Consider the following 27,797-nt stretch of genomic DNA (forward strand, 5'->3'; position numbering starts at 1 on the left):
TTACGGGCAGTCTGGGGTGGTTACGAGCAGTCTGGGGTGGTTACGGGCAGTCTGGGGTGGTTACGGGTAATCTGGGGTGGTTACGGATAATCTGGGGTGGATACGGTCAACATGGGGTGGTCACAGGCAACCTGCTGTGGTTACGGCAACCTGGGGTGGTTACAGGCAACCTGGTGTGGTTAGAGGCAACCTGGGGTGGTTAGAGGCAACCTGGGGTGGTTAGAGGCAACCTGGGGTGGTTATGGGCAACGTGGGGTGAATACGGACAACCTGTTGTGGTTACAGACAATCTGGTATGGTTACAGGCAACCTGCTGTGGTTACGGACAATCTGGGGTGGTTGCGGACAATCTGGGGTGGTTACAGGCAACCTGCTGTGGTTACGGATAAACTGAAGTGCTAATAGGTAATCTGAGGTGGGTACCTGTAATCTGGCGTGGTTACGGGCCATCTGGAGGGGGTCACTGGCAATTTGGGGTGGTCAGAGGCAAGGTGCAGTGTTCAGAGGCAAGGTGCGGTGGTCAGATGCAAGGTGCGGTGGTCAGAGGCGACGTGCGGTGGTCAGAGGCGACGTGCGGTGGTCAGAGGCGACGTGCGGTGGTCAGAGGCGACGTGCGGTGGTCAGAGGCGACGTGCGGTGGTCAGAGGCGACGTGCGGTGGTCAGAGGCGACGTGCGGTGGTCAGAGGCGACGTGCGGTGGTCAGAGGCAAGGTGCGGTGGTCAGAGGCAAGGTGCGGTGGTCAGAGGCAACCTGCGGTGGTTGCGTGCAATCTGGGGGGTTACATGTAATCTGGCATGATTACGGGCAATCAGGGGTGGTTATGCCCAACCTGCGGTGGTTAGGGGCAACCTGGAGGGGTTACAGACAATCTAGAATTGTTACGGATAGAGTAAAGTGCTTATAGCTAATCTGGGGTGGTTACATGTAATTTGGGGTGGTTACAGGCAATCTGGGGTGATTACGGACAATCTGGAGGGGGTCACTGGCAACGTGTAGTGTTTACGGGCAACGTGCAGTGGTTACGGGCAACGTGCGGTGGTTACGGGTAATCTGGGGGGTTACGTGCAATCTGACGTGATTACGGACAACCTGGGGTGGTTACGGACAACGTGCGGTGGTTACGGGCAACCTGCGGTGGTTACGGGTAATCTGGGGGGGGGTTAGGGGTAATTTGGGAGTAAACTGCAATTATTACTATAATAAAAAGTGTGTGTTTTATTTTTTTGTATGTTTGTCACTTTTTGTACTTTATACATTCATTTTCACTGTATTACTATGATTACTGTGATATTTTCTATCACAGTAATCATAGTTCAGTGACAGAGACCAAATTGGTCTCTGTCACTTTAAATTTTCAGAGCTTGGCTGGTTGTGGAGCGCATGCGCACTTCATAACCAGCCAGGACACGGAAGAGGAAGGAGCTCCGTGGATCCGGTGAGTATATGGGGAAGGGGGGGGTGACTGGGGGACGGGGGTGACAGGTGGGGTGGGGGGCGACTTGGGGGGTGGGGGGACATCACTTTTTATCCCCTGTCACCAATCATTCATGGTGACAGGGGATAAAAAGTGCCGGCGGCACATGGCACAAGCGATCAGCGGTACATAGTATATACCGCTGATCGCTTGTACCGGGACCCCACAGGGGGGGTCCCGATGACTGCCCCATGCTCTCCGCTACCTCCGGTGGCGGAGAGCATGGGGCTTTCATTCATTTTTCTTTTTCGATCACTGTGAACAGACATTAGTCTGTTCACAGTGATCGCGGCGGCCATCTTGGATCCGATGGCCACCGCGGGAGGGGGGGTTAGTGACTGGGGCACTAGGGGGCTGATCTGGGGTCTGATTTTTACTTATTTCATCTCCCCCCACCGTGGATTCACGGTGGGGGGAGATGAAATACAGCGGCGGCACCGGCCCATTAGTGACCGCCGTTTTGGCGGTCACTAAGGGGTTAATGGGGGTCAGCTGCGGAATCGCAGCTGATCCTCACTATCTCCGGTGCTGTACACAGATGAGAGCGGGATCGCTGTCCCTGCAGCGATCCCGTTCTCATCACAAAGCCTCGTCAAAGCCGGAACGTATATGTACATTCCTACTGGACGGGGCATGTGCAAAAGGAACGTATATATACAGATGGCTGACGTGAAGGGGTTAAGGAGATTAAGCCCTCTTATTTAAAGTGTCACTGTCATTATAACTTTCAAAATCTAAATCAAAAGTAGATGTGATATAAAGCATTTTTGCAATTTCATTCATTTTTTACTTTTATTTAGTTATCATGGAAAACACTGCACTTCCTGTTTTATAACTCTCTTTCTCAAAAAAAGGAAGACAGAAATCAGGAGGTCCCGTGTTTCTCAGCCCATCTAAACGTTTAAAGAGAGAGGGCAGTCATGTAATTGATGGGCACATTGAGCAATGACACTCTGTACTGGTAGGAATTCCAGTGTTTAGTCTGTTTTTTTTCAACCAGCAAAAGTCAGAAAATCTGCCTTCAGGAGACTGGACCTTTGTTTTACAGCATGATAACACAAAAAAATAATGAATGTAAATGGCAAACTTGCTTTATTTCACATTTATTGTTAATTTAGATGTTGAAAGTTATATCGACAGTCACACTAAGTAAAATAATGGGAATTGAGGATAGGAGTTAACTCTGATGCCTCCTTGGAGATAGCCATGCGAAATGTATATCTGTGAATATATCCTATAGATTAATCTAGCTTAAAATTCTTTATTGGATTTATTATTCTCCCCAAAAACTGGTATTGGTGGGTTGTTGGCATAATTCACACTGTCCAAAGTGCCAAATCGAACAGGCAGATTTCTTTCATTTACTATGGGAGTGCCCTCGGGTTCAGGAGTTCAGGGCAGAAGTTAAAAAATACATAGTGGAGGTGCTTTTTTTTATATTGCAAGTCTAATTATGAATTTGTTAAGGGGTTAATGATGGTAAAGAGGGATCAATACTAAATAAACTCTGTTCCCTGAGTAAGGTTTTGATTGCTAGGAAGTGGCTATCCCTGGGGGAACAGAAATGGTGTGTTTTAGTGGATAGAACACAGACGTTCGAAGAAATACTAGCCAAAAAACAATCAATTAAGGCCTTTACAAGACATCATAATCTCTGGGGAAAATGGTCTATACAGTTTGACACAGAAGTTTAATTTTGGTATGAGGTTTTTTTTATGTATTCGGTCAGCACAATAGGGGTGGGTGTATGGGATATTAGGCACATTTTGAGTGTTTCAATATTTGAAAGAATTGATATGTCAATTCTTTTGGCAGAGAGCAGAGGGCACATGAGTCGAAGTCTGCGGCACGGGCTCAGCTTGAAATTCTTTGAGAATTACTCAATTAGTGTGAATGGGCCCTAATAAATGTAGGCCACACAAACAACCTAGTGATGGTGGGTGCAGTCCAGGCCAAATGATTATTAAGCCATGTAATAGGCGTTAGGATGAGCCTTTAACCTTTAGCTTGAATGGTTAATTGGTTGTACACATACATTTTCTCCTTTGAAGATTTGGAGGGAAAATCACATGGCCAGACATGTTTGGATATATTTGTAATGTTGCTAGTAAATACTTCCTTGCTGTTAGGCATACACTTTTAACAATAAGAAAATATTTAAAAAATCAAGCCATATTTGCAAAATACCTGGAAAACTTACCAAATGCCTAAATTCTGCTGCTAAACATCCATTTGTTGATTCCTCCATGTTCATTACTTTTGTGTGTGTACCTAAAATATTAAATTTCCGGAACCTTAAAATAAAAAAAAATAAAAAATAAATTATTCACATTTAAGGTAAACTCTGCTACCTCTTACAACTAACGGTAAAATTGTGCTATGTTTCTTGGTCAAAAACAGTAATGTGATTTGCACTGCAATATAGCCAAAACATTCACATGATGTTCACAGACATTTATATTCACTTTGTATGGGTGGGGTTTTGTTACAGGTTTTTAAAAAGCTGGTCTATATCTAAGATGGTGCCATCCAGAAAACTAAATTTCTCATCATGCAGTGCTTCTCCAATTGGTCAGTTCTCATACTCGCCCCCTTAGCTTTCTTTCCTGCCCACTGCTTATCATTACTACTGTATGTGACACTGAAGCTGCAACTGAAATGGAGAGGCCCTGACAGATCAGACAAATCCCTGACAATAGAAATAAGTGACATCATTATAAAATATAGTATTATATGCATTTAAAGCATTCAATCACTCCCTGGCATTACTCCTGCAACACCTCCTGGCATTGCTCATTCAAAAACCCCTGGTATTATAATTCTGCAACAACTCCTGGCATTATTCATGCAATACCTCCTGGAATTACTCAAGCAACACCTCTAGCGGCTGTGCAGGCACTGTCAGTTGTGTGCCGGGATGGGTAACTTTGCAGCATGGGAGCAAGACGGTCGATGTGCAAACTCAGTCAGCTGTGTACCAAACAGCTGGAGGCAGTGGCGTAGCTATAGGCGACCATGGCGACCGGGCCCCTACGCTAGGGGGTCCCCCTCGCCACTTCCTCCTGTGGGCCCCCAGCTCCACCGACATAACTGCTGGCACTTGCTGTCATCTGACTGGATCTCTTACCTAGTCAGATGACAGCAAGTAGCAGCGTCCTCTCATCCAGATATGGCAGGGGCCTCCTCCGTGCAGGCGGCGCTTCATCTGAGAGGAAACTGAGAGGAACGCACTGCTGCAATCCTCCTCTCATCTCCTCATCACTGTAAGCGGCTCCTGCAGGGTGGAGGCCCCTCCCCCAGGCCAGGTCACAACACTGTGCAGCAGGAAAGGAAGGAATCAGTGAGTATGGTGTCGTGATCTGGTACTGGTCTGCTATATACAGGGAGGAGTACTGGTCTGCTATATACAGGGGGCACATGGAGGAGTACTGGTCTGCTATATACAGGGTGCACATGGAGGAGTACTGGTGTGCTGTATACAGGGGGCACAGGGAGGAGTACTGGTCTGCTATATACAGGGGGCACATGGAGGGATACTGGTCTGCTATATACAGGGAGGAGTACTGGTCTGCTATATACAGGGAGGAGTACTGGTCTGCTATATACAGGGAGGAGTACTGGTCTGCTATATACAGGGGGCACAGGGAGGAGTATTGGTCTGCTATATACAGGGGGCACATGGAGGAGTACTGGTCTGCTATATACAGGGAGGAGAACTGGTCTGCTATATACAGGGAGGAGTACTGGTCTGCTATATACAGGGGGCACAGGGAGGAGTACTGGTCTGCTATATACAGGGGGCACAGGGAGGAGTACTGGTCTGCTATATACAGGGAGGAGTACTGGTCTGCTATATACAGGGGGCACAGGGAGGGATACTGGTCTGCTATATACAGGGGGCACATGGAGGGATACTGGTCTGCTATATACAGGGGGCACAGGGAGGAATACTGGTCTGCTATATACAGGGGGCACAGGGAGGAGTACTGGTCTGCTATATACAGGGGGCACAGGAAGGGATACTGATCTGTATACAGGGGGCACAGGAAGGAGTACAGGTTTGCTATATACAGGGGGACACAGGGAGGGATACTGGTCTGCTATATACAGGGGGCACAGGGAGGGATTCTGGTCTGCTATATACAGGGGGCACAGGTAGGAGTACTGGTCTGCTATATACAGGGGGCACAGGAAGGAGTACTGGTCTGCTATATACAGGGGGACACAGGCAGGAATACTGGTCTGCTATATACAGGGGGACACAGGGAGGGATACTGGTCTGCTATATACAGGGGGACACAGGGAGGGATACTGGTCTGCTATATACAGGGGGACATGGGCAGGGATACTGGTCTGCTATATACAGGGGGACACAGGGAGGGATACTGGTCTGCTATATACAGGGGGACACAGGGAGGGATACTGGTCTGCTATATACAGGGGGACATGGGCAGGGATACTGGTCTGCTATATACAGGGGGACACAGGGAGGGATACTGGTCTGCTATATACAGGGGCACATGGAGGGATACTGGTCTGCTATATACAGGGGACACATGTGTGTTATACCTGTCCTCAATCTTTTCAGTCAGCAGGGTTATAATTGAGGAGAAGGTGGACAAGTGCTCCCAATTCCAAAAGTGGGGGCTGGGAGGAAGGAGTGTGTCAGAATAGATGAGATTTAGCAAATTTTTTGCATCCAGAGTCGGGAAAAATTGCACCAACACGGCTCAGAACAGGTAATTACTTGCTTTGAGCAAAGTATGGTGCTGTGGGTGGGCTATTTAACAATGCAAAAATGTTTTAGGGCGAAATACTAATGTAATGAGCTAATATTGTATGTTTATAAGTGGAAATTTATTGATGTGTAAACTTCCAGCAGTAAAAAGGCCTCAGGTTGGCTTAAGATTTACATATAAAGTCATATTTTGTATAAACAGTCTAGGGAATCATGAGTTAAAGTGTACCTGTCATGACATATAAAAATAAAAAATCCCAGTAAACATACAGTTAAAGGACAACTCCGGCAAAAAAAATATTCTTCGACCGCTGCCATCTTGTGTTAAGGATGTCTGTAGCATCACTAGATGACTGACAGCAAGCTATGAGTCATCTTTTGATGCTGTAGAGGGGGCTGGAGTGTGTCAGATGGCTGTCAGCTTGCTTAGCCAATCAGAGCTGAGCAAGCTGTCAGCCATCTGACACACTCCAGCCCCCCTCTACAGCGTCAAAAGATAATTCACAGCTTGCTCAGCTTCATTGGGCTAACCAAGCTGTACCAGGAAGTGCTGAAGAACAGAAGATGGTGATGGGCACATGGGCGGGATCCCGAGATGAACGGGGTCCCGGAGGGGTCTTTTAATGCCTGCCTTGCACAGCAGCAGGACAAATGACATCCCTTCATGCTTTTGTTTTTTGGGTTTGTTTTGCTGTTACTCAAGACAAAAGGGCCTTACTTACTTTCCAGTAAGTTAGACAACTGGTTGCCAATTTTATAGCATTATATTTTGTATAGAAAAAATAATTTAAGTAAATTACCTTGTGCCTCTCTCTAAATAGATTGATATGCAAAAAGAGCCTGTGGAGTCTCATTTTAAAGTCTCAAAACACAGGACTAGCCAGATATTTCTATAAGTCAATGTAATGACAAGAGGAAACCCAAGGCCATGTATCCATCCACAGACAGCTGTTCCGGGGTGTTGCCCCTCATCAGTGTGGAGTAAGATTCTGGCTAGGTGGGATCAATGCCTAGTAGAGCCAAACAATTGATTGTTTAAGTAGATGTCTCCAAGTTTAGGGCAGGGGCTGTACTTTGGCAGGAGTTTACTACTTTTACAAATCTCCTTCCTGGTGATTATTTCTCTAGTTTTCTTAAGCTAAGAAAAAAATATAGGATTTAAGAATGGCACAATTTAAGAATGGCACCAATTCATCAAAAGTGTCCAAAACTGTGTCACGGTTCTCAGAGACCATAAAAATCTTACTTTGTTGCAATATGCCAAAAGGTTAAACCCTGCTGTTTTTAAAAGTTCTTGTGCCAGCCATTCCCTTTGGGGGGGGGAGGGTTGCGTCAATCTGCCCAATGGGCCCAATCTCCCCAAGGAAAGTTAGCCACTGAAATTAGTAGTCCCTTTAAACATACAGATATCTGAAAGATTTTTTAAACCTAAGCCAGAAATGGATTTGAAAAGAGGAGAAATTTCAGTCTTTCCTTTATTACCTGTTCTCTGTTTATAGTCCGTTCCTGGCTTTGGCTTCAAACATCTGTTAAATATCTGTGTGTGTAAAAAGACCCTAAGGTCCATCAGGATACAGCACCCAGAATCTGTTGCCAAGATCTTTGTTCTGAGCCAGTAATCATTTACACCTGATAAAGGAGCTACATGATTGAGTGTTATCTGGACAATATGGAGTGGCTAGTGCAAAGATTAGTGGTTTATAATTATTGGTGGTCTTTGCTGCGTATGTGTCAAAAGTGTTAAAATATACGCTCAGGTGGGGACTCCAAGGACCCATCCTGTTGGCAAACTTTCTCCCTTATCTATTACTACATGAAGTCCATCGAGATGTTGTTCCAGGTCCATTATTGATTTGCCTGTATCTCGAGGTAAGACTGTAATATGGGTGGTTGTTGCCTGATATGGCAAAAATGTGTCTCATACTGTTGAAAAAAAAAAATCTTGATAGTCTCTTTATTAAACATATTGTTTGTCTACATTTTCTACCTGAAGATACTATGTCTAATCAAGATGTCCAATTAGGAGTATTAGTTACAACACTTCAGACACAAATAGGGGAGTAGTGCTGTGCTGTGATTTAGACTTTACTTAAAGGGGTTATTCAGTGCTACAAAACATGGCCACTTTTGCCCTGCTCTTGTCCCCAGGTCAGGTGTGGTTTGCAATTAACCCTTTAACGACGGGGCAACTTTTCGTTTTTGCGTTTTCATTTTTTCCTCCTTGTGTTTAAAAGGCCATAGCACTTGCATTTTTCCATCCAGAAACCCACATGAGCCCTTTTTTTTGCATCACTAATTGTACTTTGCAAAGACAGGCTGAATTTTTGCATAAAGTACACTGCGAAACCAGAAAAAAATTCAAAGTGTGGTGAAATTGAAAAAAAAATAAAAATGCATTTCTTTTATTTGGGGGGATTGTGTTTTTACGCATTTGCCCTGGGGTAAAGCTGACTTGTTATGCATGTTCCTCAAGTCGTTACGATTAAAACGATATATAACATGTATAACTTTTCTTGTATCTGATGTCCTGTAAAAAATTCAAACCATTGTTAACAAATATGCGTTCCTTAAAATCGCTCTATTTCCATGCTTTTATCCTTTGTTCTATGGGGCTGTGTCAGGTGTCATTTTTTGCGCCATGATGTGTTCTTTCTATTGGTACCTTGATTGCGCATATACGACTTTTTGATCGCATTTTATTACACTTTTTCTGGATTTGATGTGACCAAAAATGCGCAATTTTGCACTTTGGGATTTTTTTGCGCTGATGCCGTTTACCGTGCGAGATCAGGAATGTGATTAATTAATAGTTCGGACGATTACGCACGCGGAGATAGCAAACATGTTTTTTTTATTTATTTATTTACTTTTATTTAAAACCTGGGAAAAGGGGGGGGGGGGGGTGATTCAAACTTTTATTAGGGGAGGGTGCCTAAAACAAACGAGTGCCGAGTCGGGGACGGCGCCATCTTGGAGCGGTCCCCGGCCGGCAGCAGTAACAGAGATCGCTTCTCCGGGAAAACGTCCCGGAAGAGCGATCTCCTCCACTAGACACCAGGGAAGTGCTGCATCGGGTAATCGGATCCAGCTGTCATGTTTGACAGCTGCATCTGATTACTGTATTAGCGGGCACGGCTAATACCCCTTAAGAGGTTAAAGGACAACTCCAGCCAAAACTATTTTTTAATATGTTATTACTTATGGAAAGTTAGACAAATTTCTAATGTACATTAATTATGGGAAATGCACATAGGGCTATTTCCCTTAATTTAGTAGATCAGGGAGACTTCAGATTCTCTAAAAAGAGATATGAAGTCACAAACCGGGGGTGTATTTACAATGAAGTGTCCAGCAGGGGCGCACTATATACAGAAGTCAATGAGTACCATTGACTTCTATATATAGTGCGCCCCTGCTGGACACTCCATTGTAATTACAATGGATGTGTATGTAATTGTAATACAGTATACAGTGTTTTTCATTAAATACATTTATGGAATACTTTGGGGAGCAAGTTTCCTTGCTCCCCAAAGTATTCCATAAATGTAATCAATCAGTACATAACAGTAACCTGCCAAACCGCCGCCCGCCCGCCGAACTGCCACCGCTACCGAACGCCCGCCGCTGTGGACTAGACTCAACTACTACTCTCATGGTGATGGAAGAGTAGTAGCTGGGTTATTTCGCCGCCGCCACTGCAGCTGCTGCTGATGGGCGCAGGGGGAGCCGCTCATCACTGTGCAGCTATCATCCCCCTCCGCTCCCCCCTCCTCCTCCGGACAAACTTTACACTATGTGATGGCTGACTCCCCGCCCGGCGCCGCTCTCCGATCACACATGGAAGCCCTGGGAGCTGGCATGTGTTATCGGAGACCCGGCGGTGAGTCAGCCATCACATAGTGTAAAGTTTGGCCGGAGGGGGGAGCGGAGGGGGATGATAGCTGCACAGGGATGAGTGGCTCCCCCTGCGCCCATCAGCAGCAGCGGCGATATAACCCAGCTACTACTCTCCCATCATCATGAGAGTAGTAGCTGAGTCTAGTCCAGAGCGGCAGGCGTTTGGCAGCGGCGGCGGTTCGGCGGGTTACTGTTATGTACTGATTGATTACATTTATGGAATACTTTGGGGAGCAAGGACACTTGCTCCCCAAAGTATTCCATAAATGTATTCAATCCAAAACACTGTATACTGTATTACATTTACATACACATCCATTGTAATTACAATTAAGTGTCCAGCAGGGGCGCACTATATATAGAAGTCAATGGTACTCATTGACTTCTATAGATAGTGCGCCCCTGCTGGCGATCCATTGTAATTACACCCCAGGTTCGTGACGTCATCTTTTTTTAGAGAATCTAAAGTCTCCCTGATCTACTAAATTAAAGGACAAGTGCCATGAAAAACTTTTTCCCAGTAATTGAAGCACATTACAAAGTTATAAAACTCTGTAATATGCTTCAATCACCTATCTGCCTCCCTTCCGTGTCTTTCCCCCCCTCCACCCCCCACCTGGAAGTGTCCTAACTCACACAGACCTAATTACTGCCGTCACCTTCACCAAGCTCTTTTCTCAGCTCCTTCTCCTGTTACAGCAGCCCAGGGGGTCCCCTGACTTATCAGGTGACTCAGCTTGCTCAGCTCCCATTGGCTGAACAACTGCAAGCCATCACTTGGACTGGGGAGGGGGGGCTGCTGTAATAGGACCTAGACCAGCCCTCCTGCTGATGACTCATCCTCACAAGAAGGAGCTGCCTGGTGACGGTGACGACAGTAATTAGGTCTGTGTGAGTTAGGACACTTCCTGGTGGGGGGTGGAGGGGGGGGAAAGACAGGGAAGGGAGGCAGATAGGTGATTGGAGCATATTATAGAGTTATATAACTTTGTAATGTGCTTCAATTACTGGGGAAAAGTTTTTCATGGCACTTGTCCTTTAACCCATAGCTGCACCAGGACGTTACTGAACGTCCTCGTGCAGCTATGGGAGTTCAGAGGGGGGTCACGCGGCGACCCCCCTCTGAACTGCCGCGATCCCGGGTGCCGCATGTAGCCCGGGATCACGGCTATTAGCGGGCACGGTCCGATCGCCGTGCCCGCTAATTAAGTACTTAAAAGCAGCTGTCAAAGTTGACAGCTGCTTCTAAATACTTGCTTTTATTCATCCCTGGTGGTCTAGTGGGGGGATCGCCCCCCTGCGGCGCGATTGCGGGGGGGGCGATCCCCGCATCCATCCCGGGCCGGGGTCAGCGCCATAATGGCGCTGGTCCCGGCTCGGCATTCTATTGCTTTTGGCTGCAGCAGCCAAAAGCAATATAACACCGATCTCATGGAGTCATGCAGTATAACTATACTGCATGGATCTCTATGAGAGATCAGAGTGCATATACTAGAAGTCCCCCAGGGGGGCTTCTAGTATATGTGTAAAGTAAAAGAAAAAAGTATTTTTAATAACACAAAATCCCCTCCCCTAATAAAAGTCTGAATCACCCCCCTTTCCCCATTTTATAAATAAAAATAAATAAATTAATTAATAAACAAACATGTTTGCTATCGCCCCATGCGTAATCGTCTGAACTATTAATTAATCACATTCCTGATCTCACACGGTAAACGGCGTCAGCGCAAAAAAATCCCAAAGTGCAAAATTCAGAATAATTGTAATAAAAAGCGATCAAAAAGTCATATATGCGCAATCAAGGTACCGATAGAAAGATCACATAATGGCGCAAAAAATGACACCTCACACAGACCCATAGACCAAAGGATAAAAGCGCTATAAGCCTGGGAATGGAGCGATTTTAAGGAACATATATTTTCTTTAAAAGGTTTTAATTTTTTACAAGCCATCAAATCAAATAAAAGTTATACATGTTACATATCGTTGTAATCGTAACAACTTAAGGAACATATATAATGAGTCAGTTTTACCCCAGGGCGAACGGAGTAAAAACAACCCCCCCCCCCCAAATAAAAAAACAACATTTTTTTTTCAATTTTACCACACATATAATTTTTTTCTGGTTTCCCGGTACATTTTAGGCAAAAATTACATCTGCCATAGCAAAGTACAATTAGTTGCGCAAAAAATAAGGGCTCATTTGGGTCTCTAGGTCGAAAAATGCAGACGCTATGGCCTTATATACACGAGGAGGGAAAAACAAAAACGCAAAAATGAAAACTGGCTGTGTCCCCTAAGGGTTAAGGGAAAAAGCCCTATATGTGCATTTCCCATAATTAATGTACATTAGAAATTTGTCTAACTTTCTGTAAGTAATAACATATTAAAAAATAGTTTTGGCCGGACTTCTCCTTTAAGCTCCATTTACTTGAATGGAACTGAGTTTCAAACCCCACCCATCTGGAGACAAGAGCAGGGCAAAAGTGGCTATGTCTTTGTAGCGCTGGATAACCCCTTTAAGCGCCATTTACTTCAATTGAATTAAGTTCCAAACCCCACCCAATCTGGAGACAAGAGTGGTGCAAAAGCCATGTTTTTGTAGAACTGGATGACACCTTTAATGGCATATGAGACTTCCAAAATAGAACCTGAACTCACAGCCTTCAAATACTGCATTGTGGTTTATTAGCCCCTTAATTACCCAGCACAAGATGGCCCAAATGGCAATGCTTATTTTTATATTTGTTTATTCCTCCTCAGCATCTAAGAGCTACAGAGCTTTCCCCCCGATCTACAGGGTCATGTAAGGGCTTGTTTTTTTCAGGAACAAGTGTAGTTGATAATGGTCTCTTTCAATCTACCATAAATGTATGATGGAGTTAAATTGGGGGAAAATGCTATTTTGTAACATTTGGGGGGTCACTTTTCTACGTAATGCACTTAAAACTAAAATGGTATCATTATTCTATAAGCCATATTTAGCTTTTCTAATGTATTATTTTATTTTTTTTAGTCAATAATTATTTTTTTTGCCAGTAATTATGATAAAATTGCTCTATTTTCACTGTTATAACAGTTTTATCTTTTCACCTATGAGGCTGTATGGAATGACATTCTTTGCAACATTTTCTAGATTTTATTGTAATCAAACCTGCATAGATGGGAGATATAGATATATATATATATATCTATATATATATATATATATATATATATATATATATATATAGATATATATAGATATATTGTAGGGATCTTCCCGGGGGATGGTGTGTTTGGACACAGTTCACAGCAGACTTGGACTTGTAAAATAACAGCTAGGCGTTTATTTGCAGCATAAACAGTCCATCTAACAAAATACAGCAGCACCGTGCTTTAAGAATAAAACAAACAAAAGAGGTCTTGCCCGTCTGGGTGCTTACTAACACACTGGTCACCTCTCTGGCACTTCGCTCGGCAGTATTTTGGGGTGTGAACAGGCCCCAGCAGCGGCTGTCTTCCCAGCTCTCACCAAACAGACCACGCAGGCTGTTTACTCCTGGCTGAGAGCCTCCCCTGCACACTGAGCACACCTTTTGCCTTCTCAGGCTGATTGGGATCAGAGCTCACCTGATCCCAAAACCCATACTGGATCGAGGGGGAGGGAATGGCAAGTCCCACTACCAAAACCTACCTGCCATTCCATGTAAGTCCAGGCCCGGCAATAATAAATAATAGCTCAGCAGCATAACACTGCTGAGCACAGATGCCTCCTGGACTCACCATCTCACACTATGTATTAACCTGGGTGAGATGTACATCCCCTCGAGCACTTTTCCCGTCACATGTCCACATATCCCCCCCCTCTTTTTCAGACCGGAGGGCTGAGCATTTTGTCCCCACAGACAGTGTACCCTTGATAGGGCGTCAGCATTCGCCTGTAATTTCCCTGGCCTATGTTCCACAGTAAAATTAAAGTTTTGTAGGGACAGAAACCATCTAGTCACCCTCGCGTTTTTCTCCTTGTTTAGCTTCATCCATGTTAGGGGGGCATGGTCTGTCACTAACTTGAATCTCCTGCCTAGTAAGTAATACCTCACGGACTCTAGGGCCCATTTCACTGCCAGACACTCTCGCTCTACAATGGCGTAGTTTTTCTCGGCCGGGGATAGCTTCCTACTCAAGTACATCACCGGGTGCTCCTCGCCATTCACGACCTGTGAGAGGACGGCACCTAAAACTGTATTAGAGGCGTCTGTCTGTACTAGAAACTCTCGCCTAAAGTCAGGGGTAACTAGCACAGGTTGTTGGCACAAGGCAGACTTAAGGCTTTGAAAAGCCTTCTCAGCCTCTGGAGTCCATGTCACCATTGCGGACTTTGCACCCTTTGTCAGGTCAGTTAGTGGGGCTGCAACTGAAGCAAAATTTGGCACAAACCTTCGGTAATATCCCGTAATACCCAGGAAAGCTCTGATTTGTTTCTTTGTGAGGGGTTGAGGCCAATTCTGTATTGCCTCAATTTTATTTAGTTGTGGTTTCACTAATCCCCTTCCAATAATGTAGCCCAAGTATTTGGCCTCCTCTAAGGCTAGTGCACACTTCTCTGCATTGATGGTTAACCCCGCATCGCTTATGGCATCTAACACCGCCTGGACCTTACAGAGGTGACTTTCCCAATCCGGGCTAAAAATGACCACATCAACGAGGTAGGCAGCGGAGTAATCACGATGTGGTCGCAGAATCAAGTCCATCAACCTCTGAAAAGTGGCAGGGGCTCCATGTAACCCGAATGGCATCACTATGTATTGGAAGAGCCCATCAGGGGTGGAGAATGCAGTCTTCTCTCTAGCCTCAGGAGTGAGTGGGATCTGCCAGTAGCCCTTAGTGAGATCGAGGGTAGTTATGTACCTGGCATTACCCATCCTTTCTATCAACTCATCTACCCTGGGCATGGGGTAGGCATCGAACTTGGAGATCTCATTTAACTTTCTAAAATCATTACAGAACCTACTGGACCACTCGCTCTGGGACACCTCAATGACTCCTAGGTCAAGCATACGTTTTACCTCGGATGATACCGCCTCCCTCCGTGCTTCTGGTATCCTATAGGGCTTCAGGTTTACTCTGCTTCTAGGCTCAGTTTCAATATGATGACTAATGAGATGCGTACGCCCTGGGAGGTCAGAAAACTTGTCTTTATTTCTCTGCAGGAACTCCTTAGCTTCCTGCTTCTGGGACACTGATAGGGTGTCACCAATCCTGACCGGAGGGATTGGTGGTGACAGATGACCAACAGGCTTTGTCGCCACCAAGGATTCCCTGTCTTTCCAGGGCTTGATCAAGTTTATGTGATAAACTTGGAAAGGCTTCCTTCTACCTGGTTGGTGTACCTTGTAGTTGACCTCACTGATCTTCTCTACAATTTCATAGGGACCCTGCCACTTTGCTAAGAATTTGCTTTCTACCGTGGGAACAAGTATGAGTACCCGGTCACCTGGGCTAAATGTCCTGATTCTTGCAGAACGATTGTAAATTCTGCTTTGGCCCTCTTGCGCCCTCTGGAGGTGTTCCCTTACTAGGGGCATTACAGTGGCTATACGGTCCTGCATCTGTGCTACATGCTCTATAACACTCTTGTATGGGGTGGACTCACTTTCCCTTGTCTCTTTCGCTATATCCAACAAACCCCTAGGGTGACGACCATAGACTAATTTGAAGGGAGAGAACCCTGTGGACGCTTGGGGTACTTCCCTAATAGAAAACATCAGGTAAGGTAGTAAGTGATCCCAATCACGACCATCCTTTTCCACCACTTTTTTTAACATATGTTTCAGGGTTTTATTAAACCTCTCCACTAACCCATCTGTCTGGGGATGATATACAGAGGTACGTAGGTGTGAGATTTTAAACAGTTTGCATAGCTCTTTCATCACCTTTGACACAAATGGGGTACCTTGGTCAGTCAAGATTTCCTTGGGGATCCCCACCCTGGAAAACATATAAAACAATTCCCGTGCAATTGTTTTAGAGGCAGTGTTTCTTAGGGGTACAGCCTCAGGATAGCGGGTCGCGTAGTCTAACAGAACTAGAATGTACTGGTGTCCCCTAGCCGACTTTACAATGGGACCCACCAAGTCCATTGCGATCCGGTCAAAAGGTACCTCTATGATGGGGAGTGGGACCAAAGGACTGCGAAAATGCGACACTGGAGCGCTAAGCTGACATGTGGGGCACGACTCACAGTATTTTTTTATGTCAGCATAAATCGCAGGCCAATAAAACCTCTGGAGGACTCTCTCCTGCATTTTATCTGTCCCCAAGTGGCCCCCAAGGACATGATTATGGGCCATGTCGAGTACCTGACGCCGGTACGACTTAGGCCCCAGAAGCTGTTCCACAACCTCATCATTAATCTTAGTGACTCTATAGAAGAGATCATTAGTCATAGAAAAATGTGGAAATTTTTTCTCAGCTTCTGGTTCCTGAGGTACCCCATTCATAACAGTGACCTGCTCTCTCGCATTTTTGAGAGTGGGCTCCTGTAATTGTGCAGTACCAAAATTATCCCTAGACACCTCTAAGTCTGGAACATTCTGCTCAGTAGGAGGAGCCTCTTCCTCACCAGCTAGGACCTGCAAAGGAAAAGCATCATTTTCATCCTGTACATTTTTATCAGTTACCGTGGGTAATGCAATAGACTTAGGGGTCTCCTCACTCCTTTCAGGGGATTGTTGTTTTCCCCATAGAGCCCAGAACAATGGAAAATCACGCCCCAATATCACATTATGCATAAGGTTTTTAACCACACCCACTTCATATTGTACAGTGCCTAGTTCAGTCCCAACATTAGCCAGTACTATAAGGTAAACCTTTGTATCACCATGTATGCATACCACACTCATATGTCTTGCTGGCACAACGTCCCCAGTCACCAGGCTGGCATGCACCAGAGTGACAAGGCTTCCTGAGTCCAGCAACGCCTTAACAGGGAAGTCATTGACAGTAATGTGGCAGACTTGCGGTTCAGTCTCTAGTCCAGTGACCGCAACAAAAGACGGTTCCGCAAATAGCGACTGACGCCGGCTAGCGTCACACTCCATGGGCTCAGTGGTAAGAGGGCAATGGGTAGACATACGTCCCGTCTCATGGCATCTTCAGCACTGGATAGGGCCTGGTCTCCTTAGCAGGGAGTCCTTTTTAGGGCCATTTAGCCACCGGGGACCACCACCAGTCTTTTGCCCCTGAGACGCCTCCTGAGCGCTCTTCCCTCTATCAGCACCCCTCCACACTCCCCCAATAGATGGAAGTCTTTTACCAGCTGAAGGCACAGGTCTGGCACTCCGGTGAGGTGACGGTGCTGCAGGAACATCACGGAGGTAGTCCTCAGTCGCCTGGAACCTCTCCACAAGGTTGACAAGTTCGTCGGCACTCTTAGGGTCGCCTTGTCCCACCAAGCATTGCAGATCGGCAGGAAGTGCTCGTAGGTAGCGATCCATGACGACCCTCTCTAGGATCTGCGCAGGAGTAGAAGTGTCTGGCTCCAACCACTTTCTTGCCAAATGGATCAGGTCGTACATCTGGGACCTCGCTGACTTGTCCAGACTGTAGCTCCAGTTGCGTACCCTCCGGGCACGGACAGCAGCAGTATCTCCTAGTCGGGCGAGTATCTCTGCTCTTAGCCGAGCATAGTCCTTGACCTCTTGCTCACTGAGGTCATAATAGGCCTTTTGAGGTTCGCCTGTTAAATAGGGCGCAATCACTTCTGCCCACTCAGTGGAGGGTAACTTCTCTCGCTCAGCCACACGCTCAAAGACAGTTAAGTAGGCCTCAACATCGTCATCAGCAGTCATCTTTTGCAGCGCTCGCTGCACAGCTCTTCTCACAGACAAAGTCTCTGGCGCGGCTACTGCCACCAGCTGTGGATTAGCACCTGCAGACGCCTCTTGCTTCACTATCAGGTGCTCAATAAGTCTCTGTTGTTGATCCATCGCCTGTTGTTGCTGAGCCATCGCTTGCTGATGTGCAGCCATTGCCTGTTCATGGCGAAGGTTAGCGGCCGCCTGATCCTGTTTAGCGGCTGCCTGAGCCTGTTGTTGTTGCAGACTCACTTGCATTAACTGCTTCATCATCTCCTCCATGTTGCTTGACTGTTTTTGGAGTGAAGCCGCAGCCTTCACCCAGGACATAAGCAGCTGTAGCCAAGTTGATGCACACCGTTGCCCCTAGCAACCGACTTGCCCGCTTCGCAGCACCAATTGTAGGGATCTTCCCGGGGGATGGTGTGTTTGGACACAGTTTACAGCAGACTTGGACTTGTAAAATAACAGCTAGGCGTTTATTTGCAGCATAAACAGTCCATCAAACAAAATACAGCAGCACCGTGCTTTAAGAATAAAACAAACAAAAGAGGTCTTGCCCGTCTGGGCGCTTACTAACACACTGGTCACCTCTCTGGCACTTCGCTCGGCAGTATTTCGGGGTGTGAACAGGCCCCAGCAGCGGCTGTATTCCCAGCTCTCAACAAACACACCAGGCAGGCGGTTTACTCCTGGCTGAGAGCCTCCCCTGCACACTGAGCACACCTTTTGCCTTCTCAGGCTGATTGGGATCAGAGCTCACCTGATCCCAAAACCCATACTGGATCGAGGGGGAGGGAATGGCAAGTCCCACTACCAAAACCTACCTGCCATTCCATGTAAGTCCAGGCCCGGCAATAATAAATAATAGCTCAGCAGCATAACACTGCTGAGCACAGATGCCTCCTGGACTCACCATCTCACGCTATGTATTAACCTGGGTGAGATGTACATCCCCTCGAGCACTTTTCCCATCACATGTCCACAATATATATATAATATATATATATATATATATATATATATATATATATATATATATATATATATATATATATATATATTATCACACAGTTGGCCTCTCAAAAGTTTACCTATCCTGGCAAATTTTGTGCTTTCTTATCATTCATATTCTCTGAAAAACAGGATAACAAAAAAAAATCTTTCCCCCACTCATGGTTAGTGGTTAATTGAAGCCATTTATTGACAACGACTGAGTTTTCTCTTTTTAAATCATAATGACAGCCATCAAACATCCAAATAACCCTAATCAAAAGTTTACATACCCCAGTTCTTAATACCGTGAATTGCCCCTTTAACATTAATGGCAGTTTTTGTGGAAGTAACAAGGTAAAGCTGCCCTCTCTTGTTGGCAAAAAGCCTCCAGTTCCTGTAAATTCCTGGTGTGTCTTGAATGAACTGTGTGCTTGAGATCTCCACAGATTGGCTCATTAACACTGAGGTCAGCATTCAACCCCTGTGCTTTACAGTATGAACTGGGTTCCTTTCATCATAGACATTGTTGAGACCTCCCCAAATGTAATGTTTATGGTTGTGGCCAAAAAGTCTGATAATGAATCACTCCAAATTACCTTGTGCCAGAAGTTTTGAGGCTTGTCCCTATGCTGTTTGGCGTATTGTGATATACTTGGGCATTTGCGCAGTACTAGCTTTCTTCTAGGTTTTTCTTTGTATCCAGAATTTTTCTGGCAGTTATAGCACAAATTTGTGTCAATGTGTATCAACTTCTGTGCATGTTAAAAGGTCAAAATCACCAGGGTATGTAAACTATTGATCAGGGTAATTGGGATATTTTTGGTTGTCATGATCAAACTGGTCAAACTGATCAAACTGGCTACAGAAGAACAAAGTAGAGGTTCCTGAGTGGCCATCTCAGTCTCCTGACCTCAATATCATTGAGCCACTCTGAGACAGCCCATGAATTTAGATGAACTGGAGGCTTTTTCCTAAGAAGAATGGGGAGCTTTACCATCTAAGGAAAAAAAAGCCTCATCCACAACTATCAAAAAAGACTTCAAGCGGTCATTGATGTTAAAGGGGGCAATACACAGTATTAACCCTTTAAAGACAGATTTAAATTTTTCTGGTGAAATTAACAATAAAACGGAATTTTGTTTATTTGGGGGTGGGGTGTTTACGCCGTTTGCCCTAGGTTTGCCCCCACCTAGACCACCAGATAAAAGGGAAAGCAGCCATTTAAATGACAGCTGCATTTAACCCTTTGAGGACCAGGCCCAAAATGACCCAGTGGACCGCGCAAATTTTGATCTTAGTGTTTCCGTTTTTCCCTCCTCCCCTTCTAAGAGCTCTAGCACTCTCAGTTTTCTATCTACAAGCCATGTAAGTGCTTGTTTTTTACAGGAATAGTTGTACTGTGTAATGGCGTCTTTCATTTTACCATAACATGTATGATGGAATCCCAAATATATTATTTATGAAGATATAAATTGGTGAAATCGTAAAAAAGAATGCAATATGGTAACGTTTGGGGGGTTCCTGTGTCTACGTAATGCACTATATGGTAAAAGCGACATGATACTATTATTCTATAGGTCAGTCTGAACACAACCATATGCAGGTTACACAGATTCTCTAATGTTATATATTTTTTTTAAATAAAATCCTTTTTTTTGGCAATTAATTATAAATAAAATGGGACTATTGTGACGCTTATAACGGTTTTATTTTTTCACCTACGGGGCTGTATGGGGTGTCATTTTTTCCGCCATGATCTCTAGTTTTTATTAATACCATATTTGTGAAGATCGGACGTTTTGATCACTTTTTATTAATTTTTTTTATATATATAATGTAACATAAAATGGGTAATCCGCGCACTTTTTTCCCTCTTTTCGTGTACGCCGTTTACCGTTCGCAATGACGCTTGTTATATTTTAATAGATCGGACAATTACGCACGCTACGGTATATTATATGTTTATCTATTTATTTATTTTTATATGTTTTATTTATATAATGGGAAAGGGGGGTGATTTCAACTTTTATTGGGGGAGGGGTTTTGGGGTAGTGTGTTAGTGTTTTTAACTTTTTTTTTTTTTACACATTTGAAGTCCCTTTGGGGGACTTTTACATTCACTACTTGGATTTTTACACTGATGAATGCTATGCCATAGGCATAGCATTGATCAGTGTTATCGGCGATCTGCTCATTGAGCCTGCCTGTGCAGGCTTAGTGTAGCAGATCGCCGATCGGACCGCACGGAGGCAGGTGAGAGACCTCCGGCGGCCCGTTTTACCGATCGGGACCCCCGCAGTCACACTGCGGGGGTCCCGATCGGTAGGTGACAGGGGACTCCCCCTGTCACTTACACTTAAACGCCGCGGTCGCGCCGCGATCGCGGAGTTTAAGGAGTTAATGACACGCGGCAGCGCGATCGCTGCAGCGTGTCATTACCGGTGGGGTCCCGGCTGCTGATTGCAGCCGGCCCCCACCTGCTATGAAGCGCGCTCCGCTCCGGAGCGCGCTTCATAGCGGGAGAAACACCCAGGGCGTACAGTTACGCCCTAGGTCGTCTGGGGACAGACTTCCATGGCGTAACTATACGCCCTGGGTCGTCTAAGGGTTAAATGGCTAATTAGTGGGCACTGTCATTGAGCTATGCCCGCTAGTTGTCACGGTCCCAGGCTGCACATAGCAGCCGGGAACGGCCGGTTCAGAGTGGGGTTGCCATTGCGAATCCCCGTTAACTCCCCTAGCGACGCCCCGTTTCGTTAAGGGGTTAGGAACTGGGGTATGTAGACTTTTGATCAGAGTCATTTGGATGTTTTTTGTTATCATTATGATTTAGAAAGAGAAAACATAGTCGTTTTACAATAAATGGCTTTACCCAACCACTAACCATGATTAGGAAAAGAGTTTTTGTGTTATCATTCATATTCTCTGAAGAAAGGGTGAAAAAGCAAAAATTCAGACAGCGTATGTAAACTTTTGAGCACAACTGTATATATATAGTAAGGGGGGAAAAAAACTGCAATCCTGGCGGGTTTTTCCCTGCAATACACTGTATATTATGCCTATTTCAATTTTTATATATATATATATATATATATATATATATATATATATATATATATATATATATATATATATATGTTTTATTTGTATAATGGAAAATGGGGGGGGGGGGGGGGCTGGCTTCAACTTTAACTGGAAAAATGCCTTTGGTGGCATATTTTTAAAAAGATCTTAAGGAGTGTTGAAAAAAAAAATAATTTGAAACTTAAAGTCCCCCTGGGGACTATTACCAGCAACCGTTCTATTGCATACACTGGTCAATGGTATGCCATTGATCAGACTCTCATAGAGTCTAATAGAGTAAGCCTCAAGCCTCTATGAGAAGATTGGGCACCTGACTGCACGAAGGTAAATAGTATACCTCCAGCAGTCATGAAAATCAATCAGGAACCCTGCACATTGCAGGAGCCCCAATCGGATAGTGACAGGAGCTTCTACTGTCACTCAAACCTATGGCGTACCGGTACAGCACTAATCATTTGGAAACAGACGGCCATGCTGTACTGGTATGGCATGGGTCGTCTAGGTCAGTGCTTATCAATTCCAGTCGTCATGGCCACCAACAGGTCAAGTTATGAAGAATTCCTTAGTATTTTACAGGTGATATAATTATACTCAGGGTATCAGGTACTATCACAGGTGTCCTTTGTATGAAATATCCCCCAAACATGACCTGTTGGTGGGCCATGAGGACTGGAATTGAGAAGCGCTGGTCTATGGAATTAAAAAAAATACAATGTGTATGCATTGACGGGAATTAAGAGATAATGTGCATTAGAAAACAATTTAGTAAGGATTGTACACTTGATAATCGGATGATTAATTTTTTGGGGGGTACCCCTTGGTCATGTGCTTACAAAAATTATTTCAGATTTGATTCAAAAAAAATTTTCTCCAACTGTATAGAGTTTCAATTGGGTCATTAGTAACCCCAAGTCTTGCAAATATTTTTATGCACACATTGAAAAAAAGGCAAGAGAAGTATGTCCACATCATTCACATAGGTACGTTATGTCTATGATGTATGCCTGCAGAGGAGGCAAGTGAGGAATAATCACTGCAGTTTGTAGAACACCTTAAAGGGGAACTTCAGGTAAAGCTTAAAAAAATGAAACTTCTGCAGAAGCATAATGCATTACTTACCTGTCTATCCCAGTTTTGAAACTACCAAATTTATTTTTTTTTTTTTTTTGGGGGGGGGGGTTGCTCTGTATTGTGTTTCTGTCTTTCCTGGTTTGGCATTTCAAAGAATGCAATGCGTTCCCTTAGCTGACAATCACAGCCCCCGCCCATTACAATCAGTAAAATTAGTGCTGCACCTGTTTCTGGCTGGTCTGGGATGGTGAATTACTCAGGGGATTGGGTTATCCAGCCAAGCCTCCTGTGACATCACACCCTGCCACCTGTCTGTATCATCAGCAAACACACACAATTTGAGACAGAGGCATTTAAGATTTGTCTCCTAAGGGGCGATAGCAGAAGGAGCAAGAGACAATGTGAATTGGCACAGGGGCCATTTTTTTTCACTTCCTGGATTTCTATCAGCTACCAGTGTGACAGAACCGTACAGGTACAGTAATACATTGTGTAGACACATCTATAAAACTTTTAACCCCTTAAGGACAGAGCCTGAAATGGCCTTAATGACAGAGACAAATTTTATGAATATGACCAGTGTCACTTTATTCATTAATAACTTCGGGATGCTTTTACCTATCCGGCTGATTCTGAGATTGTTTTCTCGTGACATATTGTACTTTACCTTTCTGGTAAATTGGAGTCGATACTCATAACGAATCTTTATGAAAAAACCCCAAATAATGTGAAAAAATTTGAAAAAAATGCATTTTTCCAACTTTGAAACTTTTTTGCTTATACAGAAAATGGTTATGCCACATAAATTATATATTAAATAGCATTAGCAACATGTCTAATTTATGTTGGCAGCATTTATAAAACGATCTTTCATTTTTTTAGACAATAGGAAGCTTAAAACATTAGCAGCAAATTTCCAAATTTTCAGTGAAATTTCAAAATCAAATATTTCTAGGGACCTGTTCAGGTTTAAAGAGTCACTGTCGTATTTTTTTTTTTGCAGAAATCAATAGTCCAGGCGATTTTAAGAAACTTTGTAATTGGGTTTATTAGCCAAATCTGCCATTATCTGCATGTAAAAAGCCTTTTCCCAGGTCCCCCCCTCCTTCCTCTTTTTCATCCACTCTGAAAAATCTGAAAATTGTGACTTGTTGCAGGAGACGTCCCCTGTCTGTTCTAGGGAGAGGGGAGGGGGGAGGAGGAAGGAGGGAGTTAGCCGGCAGCAGAAAGCAGATAACAGAGGATTACAGGCACTGAGCTGGGTGACAGCTGTAATCCGAGCTCAGACAGGTCACTGGTGATGGTCAGAACAGATAACGGGTGAGGGATTTGTAGATTAACTCTTTGTTGTCCTGTTTTGGTCTTCTCTTTAGCTCTCTCCATAGGAGAACAATGAAGACAGGGGGGAGAGCTTCAAACTGCTTTTTCATGATAAAAATGCATTTTTCGGATAATAAACCCAATTACAAAGTTTCTTAAAATCGCCTGGACTATCGATTTCTGCAAAAAAAAAATTCACGACAGTGACACTTTAAAGTGTATTTGAGGGGCCTGTATGTTAGAAAGCCCCACAAAGCACCCCATTTAAGAAACTGCACCCCCCCACACTCTGCAAAAGCATATCCAGAAAGTGTTTTAACCCTTTAGGGGAGTCACAGAAATAAAAGCTAAGTGTGTAAGAAATTTGAAAATTTTAATTTTCTGTGCAGAGATTTTATTGGAATCCAATATTTTTCATAATTATAAACCTATTACCAGAGAAATGCACCCCAATATTTATTGCCCCGTTTCTGCAGTTTATAGAAATACCCCATATGTGACCCTATTGTGCTATTTGATGCAACCACAAGCCTCAGATATAAAGGAGTGCCTAGTGCATTTCAACGCCTCCGTTATATTTGGTCATTTCTGACTGTACCACTTCAGGTTGGCAGAGGCTCTGGGGTGCCAAAACCTAAAAAACACCCCTAAAGGGACACCATTTAGAAAACTACACCCCTCAAGGAATGTAACAAGGGGTGCGGTGAGCATTTGGACCCCACAGGTGCTTTACAGATTTTCCGAACAATATGGCGTGAAAAAAGGAAAAATTATTTTTTACACTAAAACGTTGTTCTAGCCTTCAATTTTCATTTTCTTAAAGGGATAACAGTAAAAATAAGACACAAAATGTGTAGCACAGTTTCTCCCGAGTACAGAAATAACCCACATGTGGCGATAAAGTGCCAAGCGGGCGCAGGATGAGCCTCCAAAGGGAAGGAGCGCCATTTGGCTTTTGGAAGCTGAATTTCACTGGAAAGGATTTCAAGGGCCATGTCGCATTTACAGAGCCCTCGTGCTGCCAAGACACTGGAAACCACCCACAAGTGACCCCATTCTGGAAACTACACCCCTCAAGGAATCTAACAAGGGGTGCAGTGAGCATATGGACCCCACTGGTGACGGGCACAAATGTGGAACAATGTGATGTGAAAGGGAAAATTTTAATTTTTTCACTTTCATGGCACAAATGTGCCTGTCATCAAGGGGTCCATATCCTCACTGCACCCCTTGATAAATTCCCTGAGGGGTGCAGTTTCCAGAATGGGGTCACTTGTGGGGGGTTTACAGTGTTTTGGCAGCACGAGGGCTCTGTAAATGCGACATGGCGTTCATCATCCATTCTAGCCAAATCCAGCCTCCAAAATCCAAATGGCGCTCCTTCCCTTCGGAGGCTTGCCCTGCACCCACATGGCGCTTTATGTCCACATGTGGGGTATTTACGGACTCGGGGGAAATTGCTCTACACATTGTTTTTTTTTCCCCTTTTTAACCCCTTGTGAAAATGATAAATTCAAGGCTAAACCAACATTATAGTGTAAAAAATGTAATATTTAATTTTCACGCCACATTGTTCCACATTTGTGCCCGTCACAAGTGGGGTCCATATGCTTACTACACGCCTTGTTACATTCCCTGAGGGGTGTAGTTTCCATAATGGGGTCACTTGTGGGGGGGTTCAACTGTCTTGGCAACACAGGGGCCTTTTGAATGCAACATGGCCCCTCAAAATCCATTCCATCCAAATCCAGCCTTCAAAAACCAAATGGCGCTCCTTCCCTTCGGAGGCTTACCCTGCACCCGCATGGCGCTTTATGTCCACATGTGGGGTATTTCCGTACTCAGGGGAAATTGCGCTACACATTTAGCGTTTTTTTTATCTTTTAGCCCCTTGTGGAAATGAAAAAATCATGACAAGATTAATGATTTAGAGTAAAAATTTTACAAAAATTACACTAAATGTTGGTCTAGCCTTGATTTTTTCCATTTCCACAAGGGGTTAAAAAAGAAAATGAACACAAAACGTGTAGGGTAGTTTCCCCTGAGTACGAAAATACCCCACATGTGGGCATAATGTGCCATATGGGCACAGGGCAAGCCACCAAAGGGACAGAGCGCCATTTAGAGGCTGGAATGGAGGATGGAGGCCATGTCGCATTTACAAAGCTCCTGTGCTGCCAGGACAGTAGAAACCCCCCACAAGTGACCCCATTCTGGAAACTACACCCCATAAGGAATCTAACAAGGGGTGCAGTGAGGATATGGACCCCACTGGTGACGGGCACTTACGTAGAACATGTGCCGAGAAAATAAAAAATACCATTTTTTTCATTTTCACGCCCCAAATGTGGCAGTCACCAGGGGGCCATATCCCCGCTGCCCCCCTTGTTAGATTCCTTATGGGGTGTAGTTTCCAGAATGGGGTCTTTTGTGGGGGGTTTCTACTGTCCTGGCCGCACAGAGGCATTGTAATTGCATCATGGCATCCTCTAATGGGAATGGCGGCCATACCTACTTAGCTGGGGAAAAGGGACAATTCTAATTTATTTGGGGGTATTAGGCCAATTATTAGTTTATAAGGTTGAAAATTACAGGTGTCCATCAAATTCAACCTGTGTTGACCCAGAGGAAGGCAAAAAACCGTCGTCAGGCAGACGACAGTAGCCTCATCACTGGGGAAAAATTCCTTCCCAACTCCATAATGGCGATCAGAATAATCCCTGGATCAACGTGACCCCTGAAATAGGAATAAGGGAAGGAATTTAGATAATGTGGAACCCCAATGACGTGTGGTACGCCTTGAAGCGATCCAGTATGCAGAGGCCGGGGGGATCAGGACAGGTGGCACCCTGGAAAATGGTGTCCTTCCTGATCCCCCTGTTACACCACACTCTGCACATCTTCTGGGGTCTCCTGTTTTCCAGTGTGCGGGACGTCACCTGGAAAATGTCGATCCGGGGTCCTTCATATCCAGAAGCGCTGGGTCCGCTCCATGGCTGCTAAATATTAGGGCTTTATTACTGCTTCTGATATGTTCGGATCGTGCCGCAAGCTACAGGGCAGCGAGGGACCGGAAGAGGGGGTGCTGGTATAAAAGTTATCCCCGTACAGGTGGTGACCTTTATCCAGCAGTGGGAAGATCAGTTCCCGGACGATCTTCCCACTTGTTCCGAGGATGGGGGGGGGGGGGGGGAGAGGGCATCTGGGGGCTGGATTTGGGTGTCCCTTCCTTCATACACTCTAAGGGTACGTGCACACTGCGGAATCGCAACAGATAACCCTTCGTGCATTCCACAGCTGGCACCCACCGGCGGAGTGATGCAGGCGCACGTCTCCATCGTGTCATAGACTCCATTCTATGCAAGGGCGGATTCCGCT

At 44.8% G+C, this 27,797-nt stretch overlaps 1 protein-coding gene across 3 annotated transcripts in view; it reads right to left on the reverse strand.

The window, feature by feature from the left end:
* The window catches only part of STAT1 (signal transducer and activator of transcription 1), a 997,040-nt gene that overhangs the window by 605,267 nt on the left and 363,976 nt on the right, over positions 1-27,797 (reverse strand). For all 3 annotated transcript variants that reach the window (XM_069983571.1, XM_069983569.1, XM_069983570.1), the window contains exon 13: positions 3,676-3,769. In XM_069983571.1, coding sequence (XP_069839672.1) covers positions 3,676-3,769 — 94 coding nt within the window. The remainder of the gene's footprint in view (positions 1-3,675; positions 3,770-27,797) is intronic.

This window comes from Dendropsophus ebraccatus, chromosome 9 (genome assembly GCF_027789765.1).
Source record: "Dendropsophus ebraccatus isolate aDenEbr1 chromosome 9, aDenEbr1.pat, whole genome shotgun sequence".
Classification (NCBI taxonomy): domain Eukaryota; kingdom Metazoa; phylum Chordata; class Amphibia; order Anura; family Hylidae; genus Dendropsophus; species Dendropsophus ebraccatus.